The sequence below is a fragment of the Crocodylus siamensis genome, chromosome 2, assembly GCF_052110815.1.
Source record: "Crocodylus siamensis isolate JL-2025a chromosome 2, ASM5211081v1, whole genome shotgun sequence".
Classification (NCBI taxonomy): domain Eukaryota; kingdom Metazoa; phylum Chordata; order Crocodylia; family Crocodylidae; genus Crocodylus; species Crocodylus siamensis.
The window spans coordinates 84,935,601-84,950,163 of record NC_143396.1 but is presented as its reverse complement, the minus strand read 5'-3'; the positions used below and the strand labels follow the sequence as shown (position 1 = coordinate 84,950,163).

General features: G+C 39.1%; 1 protein-coding gene across 2 annotated transcripts in view; it reads right to left on the bottom strand.

Moving 5' to 3' along the window:
• Positions 1–14,563, bottom strand: part of FSTL5 (follistatin like 5) — a 597,279-nt gene that overhangs the window by 505,990 nt on the left and 76,726 nt on the right. For both annotated transcript variants that reach the window (XM_090036262.1, XM_090036263.1), the window contains exon 3: positions 1,304–1,337. In XM_090036262.1, coding sequence (XP_089892388.1) covers positions 1,304–1,337 — 34 coding nt within the window. The remainder of the gene's footprint in view (positions 1–1,303; positions 1,338–14,563) is intronic.

Genomic DNA, 14,563 nt, shown 5'->3' with positions numbered 1-14,563 from the left:
GCCTGGTATTTACCATAAAACAGAAACATTTATGATTATTAACTACACTAATATACAGTGCATCCTGCCACATACCCTCTGCCCCAGTTTTGTTTTTTTGGCATGCTGGCACTCCAGCACCTTACAAGGTAGACATTGTAGGGTCTTTGGCACTCCAGCCAAAAAACATTGCCTACCCCTGACACAGACCATGTGACAGAGTGTAATTTCCAGTTCCAAGGCCATACTACCTGCTTCCACAAGGAGTACTTCTGGTGGCAAAGGGTAGGGGTTAGGTGGTGGGACTTCCAGCCACAAGATGGTGACTGGGGGTGCGGCAACTGTCAAGGGGTGGGGCTACCTATGCGGTCCTTGACAGCTTACCAAAATTCATGAAGTAGCTCACCAGCCGAAATAACTGTCCACCCCTGCTCTAACTGCTTGTAAATCATGTATTTATCCTTAAAACTTTTTTTTTGGCTCAGTCCATTGGATATATCAGTGGACAATATTCTATAAATCCTTGGCAAACTTCTTGGCTGAGATGGCCTGCTACAGCGGTAGGTAATGGACTTCTGAGACATAGGTAGCCATATTGACAATGAATCAGTCAACCAACCAGCATATTCTATAATGTGCCAACTTAATATTGTTAATACTGCCTAGCTGGATTGAGATGTCTAGATAAAGCTGCATACACTAGATTCATAGAATCACATAGAAGAAGGGTCATTTCGTCCAATGCCTTAGGTAGGATTACCCCTATCCAAACCATCATATGCAAATCCACTGTGTAACTCAGTAAAATTACATAAAACTTAGATATCTCTAATATTGTCAGACCTAAAAGAGAAGTGAATGTCTAAACAACATGTCATGGTATATCAATCAAAGTTCTGAAAGGCCCTACACCCATACCATAAACTGTCATATCCCTTGATACTTATATTTATTCTAATGCATAGACACTAAAATATAGCAAAAGTGCTAAAACCAAACATATATATCCGGAGAAAAACACCAGAAGTACAAAAAAGTGCTTGTATAACAAAGCAAAATATGTATTATTATAGTTGCATTGGTTTTATAATGAAGTTTTTTGAAGCTTCACCTAATTTATAAATAAAATTGGGGTTTGGGAATGCAATAAATGTGACGTTCAGTTCCTTATATAAGACTTTCCATGTCACACTAAGTTCCTTTACTTTGCTACATTAGACTGAAATACTTGGCTAACAACCTGGGCTGATGATTTTAACTAATGTGAAGGTTAATTATAAGGTTATTACAATTTTCTTTGTATTTTAAAATAGTTAGCACTTACCTTTATTTCTTGAACTTTCTTGGTTCTTTTCTTGCTGCAATTAAAAATACAAAAAATAAATGTTATTTACAATACTGGTTAACATAAAAATCATAAAAATACATGGCTGAATGGGACCGCAGAATGTTATCTAGCCCATACCTCTGCTCTGAGGAAGAATCAGATATACTTTAGCCATTCTTGACAGATGCTCAGCTAACCTGCTCTTATAAACCTCCAAAAAAAAATTTCTACATACTTCTTTAGTAGTTTATTCCAGCATGTAATTCTCCTTATAATTCAAAAGTTTTCCCTGATATCTGTCTAAACCATCCTGCTGCAAATGAAACAGATTACTTCTTAATCTATCATTTGCAACCCTGAAGAAAAATTGAGCACCTCTGTCTTCAGTATGACTGGGTTTACAGCAGGAAGCCAGGCAGTGGCAGGTGCATGCCACTGATGAGATGTTCACATGACTGCAGGAGGGCCGTGTGACTGGAGGAGGGAGATGAGCAGCTTCCATTTTAACTCAGGCCCTCAGGGATGAAGCAGTAGTTTCCTGGCTGTCGCCATGGAGTGAATGCCACCTGGCTGGAGCTGTTGCTCATAAAAACTTGGAGGTAAAGGCAGGAGCTATGGGGAAGGTAGAGGCTCTAGGTCTTGGGCATGACGCCGCTGGGGCAGGATGATCTGGTAGGGCTACCTGTGGTGCGGTCACCCCAAGAAATGCCAGGCGAATCACCTCCCCAGTGGAAGGTATGCAAGGGGCACCTTATAACTCTAGCCCCCACAGCTGGAGAAAGCCCTGAGCTGAGTTGCTGTTGAGAGATCTGAGGCTCCAGTGCCAAAGAACTCCAGTGAGGGGGTGGAGGAGTGAGGGAGAGAAGGAAAGCCACTAGTCAACCTGACTGGATGGACCCTACTGGCCTGGAGGGTAAAGACGGGGCCCGTGACACCAAAGGTGCCTGGGGAGGAAGCATACCCTAGAGGGAGAAGGGTACAGAAGAGCTTGGCTGCCTAAGAAGGCCAGGTGTTAAGTTGTGGATGCCATCTGTGAGGCATGGAACACTGTATAGGGAAGGTTGGAGTCATGTACACAGACCCTTGGCATCAGGGTAAACAAATGGCCAGCCTCCTGCCTGACTGCCATCTCTTAATCATTATCATTGAGGTGGGCTGATGATTGAGCTCCGGGACAACCCCCTGCTACAATGACCTTGTGTATGCAAAGACTATTATTATGCTTCCCAGTAAACATAACTTGAGTCTTTCCACATTTCCTCAGAGGTCACAGTTGTTCCAATAAGAGTTATCATAGAAGTCAGTTGTCTCCCATACCCCATGTCTTCTAAATGTATTTAAAGCGAGTCCAGTGAAGAATTTTTCTACATCCCTCCTAAGTGTAGTGGTCAAAACTGAACACTACAGAATTCCATCTAAACTCTCACCAGCACAAAGTTATTTTGCTTTCATAACTGATGCTTTTGTCAGTATATCACTCCATTTTTTGGCACACCATTGCACTGTTGACTGATATTCAGTTTGCAGTTCCCTATAACCTCTACATCTTTTTCTGCAGAATTGGTGTGTAGAGAGTAATTTCCTAATTTGTATTTGTGGGTTTTTTTATTTTTCTTTCTTCTTGCCCAAAGCATTCTACACTTATCTTTACTGACTTTGATATTAGCAAATTAACAAAAAAAAATTATCCCACAGAGAAAGCACATTAGAAATAACAATATGTTTTACAAAAATGCTAACATAATTGACTAATATAGAATCTGAATCACGTTTTTTTAAATAATCAGAAGTAGTCTATCCTAATAACCATACGTAGACAACTGAATATTGGTAAACTGTTAATCAGAAGCAAACTTTGATGTTGATGCTTTATTATTCAGAATTGTCCAATTAACAATTTATCATATTTTACTCTATGGATTTATATTCACCTATACACCTCCCACAATGTCTTGAAGTGTTACAAACCATCTGTAAAGTCTGGTCACCTAAGATACTTTGAATCGTTTCTGCTCCATGGCCGGATGCCACAGAAAACCAGGCATTTGTCTAGTCTAGTCCAGTATCATATGTTTGCTAGCAGTCCATACCTCTTGTTCCTGAACAAGATGCAAAATAATTCAAATAAGCAATTATAACTTTCTCTTAGAAGGTGGTTTATCCTAATTGAAGGCAGCTAGTGTTGACTTATAGCTCTTTAAAATAATGTAACTGATCCACTTGACTCAAATATGGTCGAGTTGAAACTTGTAGAAAGTGGCATACATTACTAGATGACTGTTGACAGCAGTGGCAATTCTTTCATAACTTTGAAAGTAAACTCTGTGGTATCTGCAAGTATTAGAATCATATGCGCTGACCCAAGCCAGACACTAGCAACAGAAGTAAGGCTTGCAGAGGACTACCTCATCCTTTACCTTCTTCAGGCTGCAACCTGGAGCCTCCTTTTTTCCTCAGTTGCAATAAATTGTCCATCTATATGTCTTTCTCCTCCTTTACCTGCCCCCTCCTCTTGCAAAGTCAGAAGATTAACTCAGAATTTTATTCCTTTGGCCAAACCTCAGGAAAATCCTGTTCTCCCTTGAGCACCAGAAAGTAATAGATTTACTTTTATGCCCTCCTCAGGCATATCCTGAGACTCATTTCATACCAAAGTGATTTCATGGGCTGTGTTGTGGCTCAACTATCAGCATCAGATGCTGATTAGTCAAAATCTGCTGAACCTTAGTCCCCCTGCTGGAAAGAAAACTATGACCATTTTAAAGTCCATGACAAAATTTATTGCAGGAGACACTGTAGCATCAGCAGGCACAAACCATGACGCTGCTCGTCCTGCACAGTACCAATAAGCTACTGTGCAGTAGGGTCAGAAATGACCCATATGGCACTGGAACTGTGTGGCAGTCAGGTGCACATGTAGATGCACTCTCTATGTAGCAGTAGATGGCCTAACTTGCATGGGATGTGCCATGCTCACATTCCTCCCAGGGGGTCAAGAGCACTTCATCCGCACTACATATAAGCTGGTGTCTGCCCTGGAGGAGAAGATTCAAAGGTTGGAAGCACAGGCATCCATACTGCATTGCATCAGGATACAGGAAGATTATTTAGACACAAGTTATGAGAGGTTGGTACTAGAGTGGTCAAAAAGAAATGAGAAATGGCAGCATGACTGATCAAAGAAGGAGGACCCCCAGTGAAGAGGAACAGATAGAATTCAACAACAATTTTCAAACACCCTGCACTGGACCTGCTGAGGAAAAAGCAGACAAGAGGACATCTGCAGGCATGATGCAGAGGACTCAGCAGTTTAGAAAACAGGAAATGCAAGGCCCCAGGGACAAGGGCTCTAAGACCACTACACCAAAAAGGAAGAGAAATGGTGGTGATTGGTGACTCCCTTCTGCAAGGGATGGAGACACCAATTTGTCATCTAGATTTAGGGTCCTGCTTATAGCCTGAATTCAGGATGTCACAATACTGTGCCCTTAAGAAGCTTCCAGCCCTCCTGGGCACTTCCTTCAGTCTATCTTCAAAGCCACCATGACTATTAACATCTTGAGTTGGATGAAATTCACTTTTTTTAGAGAAAGCATCCTAACTTTGCTGACCTTGTGCTTTCTGGGGTCAAACTGGCTCACCTATCCTCTGGACCATCATACCTTCCTACTTGTCTATGTAAGCACCGGTGATACTGCCAGAAATTACACTGAGGTGACTGTGAGGCCCTTGGCATGAGGATTAAGGAACTTGGAGCACAAGTGGTGTTTTCATCATTTCTTCCCAAGGCAAGGGTCCAGGAAGATACCATGGAAGTGGTATCAATGTGAAAGCCTTGGACTCCTCAATAACAGGTAAATGTTCTTCGGAGAAGGACTGCTATCAAGAGAGAGGATCCATCTGATGAGAATGGGAAAGAGCATCTTTGAGTATCATCTGGCCACCCTAGTAAGGAGAGCTTTAAATTAGATTCCACAAGAAATGGTAATTCAAACCTTCCAGCAACAGAACACACAGTCCAGAGGTGTGTTGGCTGCAGCAAAAGCTGAGGATTTTGACTGGGGTGTCCCAATGCTCGTACTGGGACCAAAGGCAGAGGTTCCTGGCTAGAGGGTTTTGCCCCCACAGTCAGGTTCAGATTGATCACCATATTTGAGGTCCAGAAGGAATTTTACCCCATGGTCAGACTGTGGGGGGTTTGCCTTCCTCCACAGTGGGGTGTGTGGCCCCTTACTGGGATCTCTCAAGTGTATATTAACAACCTTTTACAAACAGAGGATATTGGCTGCTGTGGTCTCTCTGCTTTCTGTGCCGGGCTTTGGGTGTTTTGGCTTGTGTTGGGGTTTATTGTAGACTTACAAAGAGTTTAGATTATGAATTGTATAAGATGGTTTAGATAAGGATGATCCTGCCTCTGGCAGACAGTTGGACTAGATAAGGAACCCTATTTCCAGTCCTACTTTTCTATTTTTTCTATGATTTCTATTATTTCTCATTGTCCATGTAAACATTTTAATACTATTTTTAACCATGCAAAAATCTTAACTTAGTATTCTTTTGGCTGTGAATCAAATTTATTAATCATGCATTACATAAAAAGTTATTACTTTCAACCAGGTTTTAAGTTTTGGCCTAACAGTTTCAAATATCAATTTATAAAAATACTTATGTTGTATGGGGATGAATCAAAGTCAAGTTTCTGACATTTTTTTCTACATTTTAGTAATGAAACAATATCTAAGCTTTCCCATTAGGAACAATTTCATATCAAAATAATTCTAATAAGAAATAAAAATGGTCAAGAACTGTGTTTTTTATAAACCTGAAGTAGATATTTTGGGAAGGGGGTTGTTTGGTATTTTTGAGACTTCAATGCTTTATTCATATTTGAAGAGTTATTCAGTATAGGAAGTGTTTCCAGCCCAGGTCTCATCTATGAACAAAAGAGAAGACAGTGACTGCATAAAAACAATTCTATCCTCCACTTGTCCTACTTTTACTCGCCACATCCAATCCTGCAAACTATAAACAATTTATCATAAAATGTTTGTGAGAAACCAATAAAGAGGCCCTTGATTATTGTAGAAATGAATTCATATTTTTTTATTTGAACAGAAATTTGTGAATAACTTTATACTGTTTTTCCATTCTGTCATATACTTCCATATAATAAACAAATATCTTCACTGAAAAGTGAAAGGTACCCTACAAATACAGAAACATGGGTTTAGGTTATATCATCTTAAATCTGTTTCCATTTGAAATGTGACAGCAAATTAACAATGTCTTACTAAACACCTGAACTCTGTGCTGGTATTAATAAAAAAATCATTTATGAGGAAAAAAGAAAAGGATCAAGTATGCTACAGAATTCATGAGAAAAGATAGCATAGACTTTCAGCAATCCTGCAAGTTAATTTTACTAAAGGGTCCCCTTTCATTAATCTGAAATTAAAGCTAAAGTTGACAATTCTTCTGCTTATTCATTTATCAACCTCCCTATTTGACACACATCCCATTGGTTGCCAAACAACCATAGAAGTATTTTTTCTCATTCAAGGATTAACTATCTTCATGCCATATTCTTGTAATTTAATTCTAAAGCATATTTTATTTTCTGATTGACAAGTTACTTCCCTAGAAGTTCAGAAGTTCATATGTTATAACAGTTTTGAAGTATATAATTCAAGGAAACTGCCTGGCAAGTACACCTGTATATAATTGCATACATTCACTAAACACCCTGATGTTATCTTCAAAAGAAAAGGCACAATTAAGAAACTACCTACATACTCAGAGTTTAAAAATGGAGAAGCAGATCATCAACTTGTATAAGCTGTCATCAATGGAACCCTGATACTGTACACCAGCTAAGAAAGACTGAATATTCAAAGACTGCCCTAAAAATTAATTTGAATTGCTGTCTTTGATTTATTTTTCAAATTTCTTGTTCTTTACCAACCATTATTGTCAGTAATGTTTACTGAAATTAAATTATCCAAAATGCTACTAAGTATGAGTCTACATTTATTACAGATTATTTTGTTTTGTTTTGTTGTATATTTTAAATAACCAGTACTTAATCCTGGAGGGAGTATCTGGGACTCGGTAAAGCTCAACATGAATCATCTTTGATCCAGAGAATCGAAGTAAAGCAAGCAAGAAAGAAGGAGCATCCTGTAAATTTGGACTCCAAGTCTGACAACATATGGATCTGTGAAATGTAACAAGCTGTGTGGCTCTCAATTTGGGCTTTTTAGCCACAAATGGATTCATCAGGCATCTGACTGGGTGTCTTACATGTACACCATGATCCAGAGAATCAATGGTTGCTTACTACTTAAACCCTGATCATAAATGTAATTATAACTCATAATCTGTCCCTAAAAAATAAATCAACTTGATTACAATTAGGTGCTAAGTGCAGTATTCTGTTTGCTCTACCTATAATAGCTAAAAGAAATCAATCTAAAATATTCCTAAGGTTCCGATTATTGCAATACGAATGTCAGTTTGATTAGCAAAAACCTAAAATGGATTTATCATTACACAGAATAAACAAGTAGCTGTAGGGGACAGAAGAAAGTAAATCAGAAGCTAATTCTTACATGCTTCTTTCTAGATTCCAGTGTACACTGCTTGCTTTCTTTCTTTTTTCTTTTTAGAGACCAAAACAATTATTTCAAGCTGTGACATACTACCGGACCCTATCTATGGTATATGGCAAAACCTCACCATCTGACGCTAATTTCATGTCCCTACCTACCTATTTAAAAGGTATTAGGTATGTAATAATGGTTGGGAACAATAAACATCTATAAATCTATAAACCTACATGTACCTATATCTCAATGCTGAGTGAGGATCTATTTCATCATTCTATCCAGTTAACTCAGTTGCAAGGCATTCTCATTCTTGCAATGCAAAACCTGATTTTTCTTTTTACTTCAATTTTTTTCAGGTAGGGTAATACTATATAATCATTCCTCATATGTATTTTTCACCATAGGCCTATACCATAGAGTCCCCTTCCTCTCAGGGGTGGTATTTGCTCAGGATAGTTTCTGAATGCCTTTGTTTAGTTTCTGAAGGCCCTGTTATACCTTATGCTGTAAGCCATATAAATATTGATCACTTAGGCCACTTTTACATGTGCTCTGGGAGGAGTGGGGGCACACTTTAGTATGGCTCCCTAATTAATGGGTGCTTTGAACTAAAGCTCATCAAACGCGCTTTAGTTCAAAGAAGTCCACCTCCATTTTTCACTGCAGGGACGTTGATACTCGTGATGCTACAATGATGCACATTGATACTTGTAATGCTAGAGTCTGTTGAAGCATGTTAGAACAGCTCTCCGAGTTGCTCTAATTAAGACCCTCCCTCCCTCAAAACATATGTAAAAGTGCCCACTATGCATTATTTTAACAACAATCTTTTTGAAGAAATGTTTTACCCCTAAAGAGAAAGGGCAACATTGTAAGTACCAGCTTACTCCATTATCAATCAGTTATCAAAATGGGAGCGACACTGATTGTTAAGGTAATATTATCTTTCTCTTCTGGCTAAAGGAAAAATGATAAACTTTATGTAGTCTTTCAGCAGGAAGGAGAGAACATTAGATGCATCAAAAATAATCTATTAATGAGAGTGCATGTATTTAAACTTCTTGCTATCTAAAATCTGAATACTAAAAAATCTAGCTACATGGGTACCTATGAGCAAGCCAATAACATGTTAGTAAGGGACCCTGAGTAGATTTAATGATAATTAAATCCTTGGGGAAGAAATAATTACCCTTCTGAGGTATAAGGCCATCCCTCAAATGGAAAGAGAATTCCCTTTTGCCTCTATTGGCAGGAAGCAGCTTCAGGAACTGTCTCAAACCTAGAAACCAGTTCCATCAGCAAAATGTTTTTTGTTTTCAAAGATTTTTTATTATTTGTGTTTATACAGCACAATGGAACCTTATTCTGATTTGGATCAATGACTGTAACATTAATATAATAATAAAAGAAGAAAAAAAGTCATATTCTTTTAGCATAGTTTATTAAATAAGAATATGTAACTACTATTCTGATATGAGTAAGAAAGATGTATTCATTCTATATAAAATCAAGAAGTGGGAGTATTAACAGAGTTACTAGTGTATATATTTCATTACTCGTCTCTCTGACTACATTAAGATATACAAAATAATTATGCATGGAAGTCTGATAATCAAAAGAGCAGAGGTCTATTTAAATTTTAAATAAAAACAAAAATGATCGCAACAAAAACACCACACACTGTTATCCACCACTTCACATAATTTGTAAACAGCACAAATTACCCTGCTCCCTAGGACTTTTTTTCTGCCTGACTCTACGAAAATAGCCCTGAATCCAATATGTTCCAGCCAAATTACTTAGATGAGTTGCATGGTATTGCGTTACATTAAGTTGCATCATGTTGTGTCAGCCTTGCCCAATGAAATTCAGTACTGCACAACACAGTGGAACTAAAAAGAAGTCTCTCTTTTGTGTCCAACAGGCTCTATTCAATCCAAACTTTTCAAAGCACAGCAGATTAAAGTGGAGAAAATGTCAAATTTTCCACTATGTTTGTGAACTAGAAAAGATCATGGATGACTGACCACACAAATTGCTACTTTGGCACATCATGAGTTATAAGATGCTTGCAGTATATCTTAAACTGACTGTGGCAAAGGAAGTGATTTAAATACACAGAAATACTTTTGGAGGAGTGAAATCTTCCTTTCTAGTAACTGGTCTCTAAGTCTGAATACAAAAATACACCAAGTCTGTCTTATAATATTCTGAAATCCTGACATTATTATTGTTTTCCTATGACACTGAGTAGATGGCACAGGTATAGTTTGAAATTTTCATTTGTCAAAGACATTTTTTAACTAACTTGTTACTGACAGGAGAAGCATGGAAGCAGAACTGGAAGGTGTAAAGGTTTCTAAAATAATGGCTCTAGAAAGACAGTAATCAATACAGTCATGAATAAATATATGCAAATATAGTCAGATAAAGCAGAGAGCTGTCCATAATTGTTAGAATGTCCACCAGACTTCCAGAGGTTCAGAGTTGCTCCCCCACCTCCCTCCAAGACCTCTGTATTTTATTTCATTTTTTACCTCTCTAGCTGGCTAAGGCAAAGCTGATATTTGTCTTATTTAGAACACAGGACTACAAGTTTCATTGACTTCCAATTGGAAATGTGCTCCTTACCCTTTGATGCATTTCTATTGTACTTATGACAACAGAGACAAGAACCTTTGCATCTTTCTTTTTGCCTAGGTCAAGAACGGAAAGAAGCAGTCTCTTTTTCTCTTCAAAACATGTTATCAAGTCTACTTAGGCTATACAGATCTTTTTGAACATTTTGTATATTAAAATGGAAGTCTACTTAGACTAAACAGATCTTTTTGAATATTTTGTATATTAAAATGGAACTGTTGGATCAATAAAACTCTTAAAATATACACAAGTGTTAATTAGTCTAACACATACTGTAGGCTGCCTTTGGCATGTGAATGAATTATTATAATTTTACAAACATAAATTGCTAATTAAAGAACTGGTAATAGAAGAGGGAATACAAACCTATTTGCCTGATTAACAAATTTTATAATGAAAATGTATTACCAGTCATATCATATGATGTAGTTAAGTTGCAGAAAATGGCTTTGGCAATATATTATATATTCACTCTGTGATGTTATTTTCATTATATATTAACTGTTTGTAATGAACCATAAGGAATAATTGCTATTAAAATGTAATATTTTGATGCAAGAGTTGCTGAGGTAAAACATCAATTCCTGCCATATGATTAAAAAACTGCAATGATGAAGTATTTGAATAACAACTTCTTAATAGCTTACATTAATATAATGATTTTAATATGTAAGGATACCAAGTTTCTTTATCAACTATATACATACAAATACTTCTTCACTCTTGGAGAGGTAATAAATTTATGAAAGGATGTTTATAGCCAGGTCAGTCACTGGAAAAAAACACAGTGTAAAAGAACTTGATAAGCCATAGTGAGAGAAAAATGCGATCATGTTTTGTGATACAAAGTTCCACAGCATTGGAGTGATTACTTCCTAGTACAAAGGTCTCAGTGATAATCACATCATCACTGGCAACCCTTTGATCTGAGGACAGTCTCTACCATGGGTTCATTGATAGATCTTGAGATGACTTCAGATCCCTCCACAGAAGTTCATAGATTCATAGACATCAGGGCTGGAAGGGAACTCAGAAGATCATCGAGTTCAGCCCCCTCCCCCAGGGCAGGAGGTCAATCGGGGTCATAGGATCCCAGCAAGATAAACATCCAAATGTCTCTTGAAGGTGTTCAAAGTAGGTGCCTGAACCACCTCCGGCGGCAGTCTATTCCAAACCTTGGGGGCTTGGATGGTAAAGATACCTTATGTCCAGCCTGAAATGGTCATGGAGGAGTTAGTAACCACTTGACCTTGTCATCCCTTGGGGCGCTCTGATGAACAAACTTTGCCCAGATCCTGGTGAGCACCCCTAATAAACTTAGAGGTGGCCACCAGATCACCCCTGAGCCTGCACTTTTCCTGGCTGAAGAGTTCCATGGCTCTCAGCCTCTCATCTTAAGGTCTGTTTTCCTGACCTCTGATCATGCGCATGACTCTCCTCTGCACTCTCTCAAGTTTCTCCACATCTTTTTTGAATTGTACAGCCCAAAACTGGATGCACTACTCCAGCTGCAGCCTCACCAAGGCCGACTACAACAGGAGGAGGATGTCCTTGGATTTGCTTGAGAAGCATCTATGGATGCAAGCCAGTGTTTTGCTCACTTTACTAGCTGCACCATCACATTGAAGGCTCATGTTCATCTTGTGGTCAATCATGACCCCCCCAAGGCCCTTTCATCTGTAATGCTAGCCAGTGTAGCACTGCTGAGCCTATAAGCATGCTGCAGGTTTTTACCCCAAGGTGGAGAACTTTTTGGATGCAGGAGATCCGCTAGTTCCCTGGAGAGCCAAGGGGGCTGCTGTGCCTTTTTGCTGCCTTTCCTCTGAGATGGAATAGACTTTGCTTGTGCATCCAGGATCGCTTCCTTGAGGAGTAACCACACATCCTGAACTCCCCTGTCCTTTGGGTTTTGGTCCTTTAGGGCCTCATTGACAAGCCTCCTGAACTTGTCAAAGTCATATTTCCTGAAGTTAAGGACTTCTATATTGCTGACTGACTTGCCAGCTTTACGGCAGATGGTGAAGGTGATCAGCTTCTGGTCACTGACACCCAGCTTCCCTTTGATCATTAGGTCACTGATTAGGTTGTCCCCATTGCCAGTACCAGATCAAGCAATGCTTTACCTCTCATCAGCCCATAGACTTCTTGCGTCAGCTAGAGCTCATCCATGCATGAGAGAAAGCTTTGTGACGGCTCGGATTTGGCCAAGTGCTCTTCCCATGAGATGTCTGGGTAGTTGAGGTCTTTCCACAGGGAAGAGTAGACTGCAGGCTTGGATTCATCTCCTTTTCCTTTCTCAGATCTGTCTTTTCTTCTTTGAAGGCAAGGAACTTTACTTTGAAACAGGCTGCTGCTTGGTTGAGTTGCAACCATTTCAGTCACTTTGCAGGCAGCTTCTCCCAACTCATGATGTCAACCTCCATTTTTTTGAGTTATGCCTTTAATGTGCCCTTGTTGTTTTTCCTCCAGCTACCACAAGATCTCAGGCCATAGCTAAGCTGGGAGTGGAGCACTTGTTCTGAGAGTCAAGTCAGGAATCCATACACAGTATCCATCCCAGTGGAGTTGATGCTTAAGGATCACTGGCTCAATTCTAGTAACATTGGCCTAAAAAAGATGCTGGCATTTGTGCAGCAATTTTCCCATTTGATGTGGAGGATTTTCTAGAGATATTACTGGTGATACCTTTTCAGACTCTTGAGATGACAATGGTAGGTCACCCACATTTCACATCTGTAGAGGAGTGTGGGGATGATGACTGCACTGTAGACCTGGACCTTTGTATCTTTCTGGACATAGCAATCAATAAAGGCACATTGAACCAATTTCCCAAAGGAGGAACTTGCACACTGGATTCTGGGCTGGATCTCCTCATCAGTGTTCACTCTGAAAGAGATCACTACCAGGGTACTTGACTATCTCCAAGGTCTACCTCCTGATGGTAATTTTGAGAGGAGGATAACACTGATGGCCTGGAACAAGCTGATAGAGCACTTTAGTTTTCATGATGTCGAGAGAGAGGCCCAAAGTTTGGTAGGCTTCTCCAAAGGTTTTGTGATCTGGAGGTTTTCCTCAGTGTATGGAAGGATGGCAGAATCAACTGCATATTAAAGGTCAAGGATGTTTGTTTTAAACACTTTGGTCTTCAAGCAAAAACATCCCAGATTGAAGAGCTCTCCATCTATTCAGTATTCAATGTCAATTCTGGAAAGAAGTTGTTTTTAATGAGAACCAGGATCACTGTAAAAAAAATGGAAACCAAAATTGGGACCATGACACACTCTTGGCTTGTCTCTGGTTTGGATGACAAATGAATCTGTCTCTGAACTGCCACAAAGAAGGGTCAAAGTCATCTGGTTGTAGAAAAGCCTTAGGATCTTTATGTACTTTTCTCAGGACGTACAAAACTGGGCCAGTATTTTCCAAAGGGCTTCATGCTTGAAATCATATAATAGCAGTAGAGTGTATCTATACATAGAAAGGCTATAAGGACTAGACTGTGATATGCATTATGCCCCCAAGAAAAAAAAGTAATATTTTGTTAATACTACTACACAGCTACCATGAAACATAGTAATAACTAAGGTTATGCACTCAGTCCAGGATCATGCCCTAATTCCAACTTCAATACAGAAAGATGCAGTGAAATGGGAGAAATGGGCAGGAATAGCTCTATTACTCACTCCTTTTCTCACCAACTCAGAGATTACTGTAAATTGGTATTTGTAACAAAGTGCCAGCCCTGAACCTACAGACATAGGCTAGCACTGTTGTTATGAAGCATCATACTTTTCAGACCATTGATGTTGGAGATGCACTGCAACATAGAAAGACAAGTCAGGGAGGATGAAGGGGTTATATGACTCGGGGTCGTATGACTGATAATGTGAGGAAGAAAATAAATAAAAAGGCAGGACCTATTTCACAGTTAGACATGCATGACAGAAGGAACCTGTTGGAGGATTCGCTACAGAAACTAGAAGGGCCATGGATGCCTACTGAATGTAGCCAT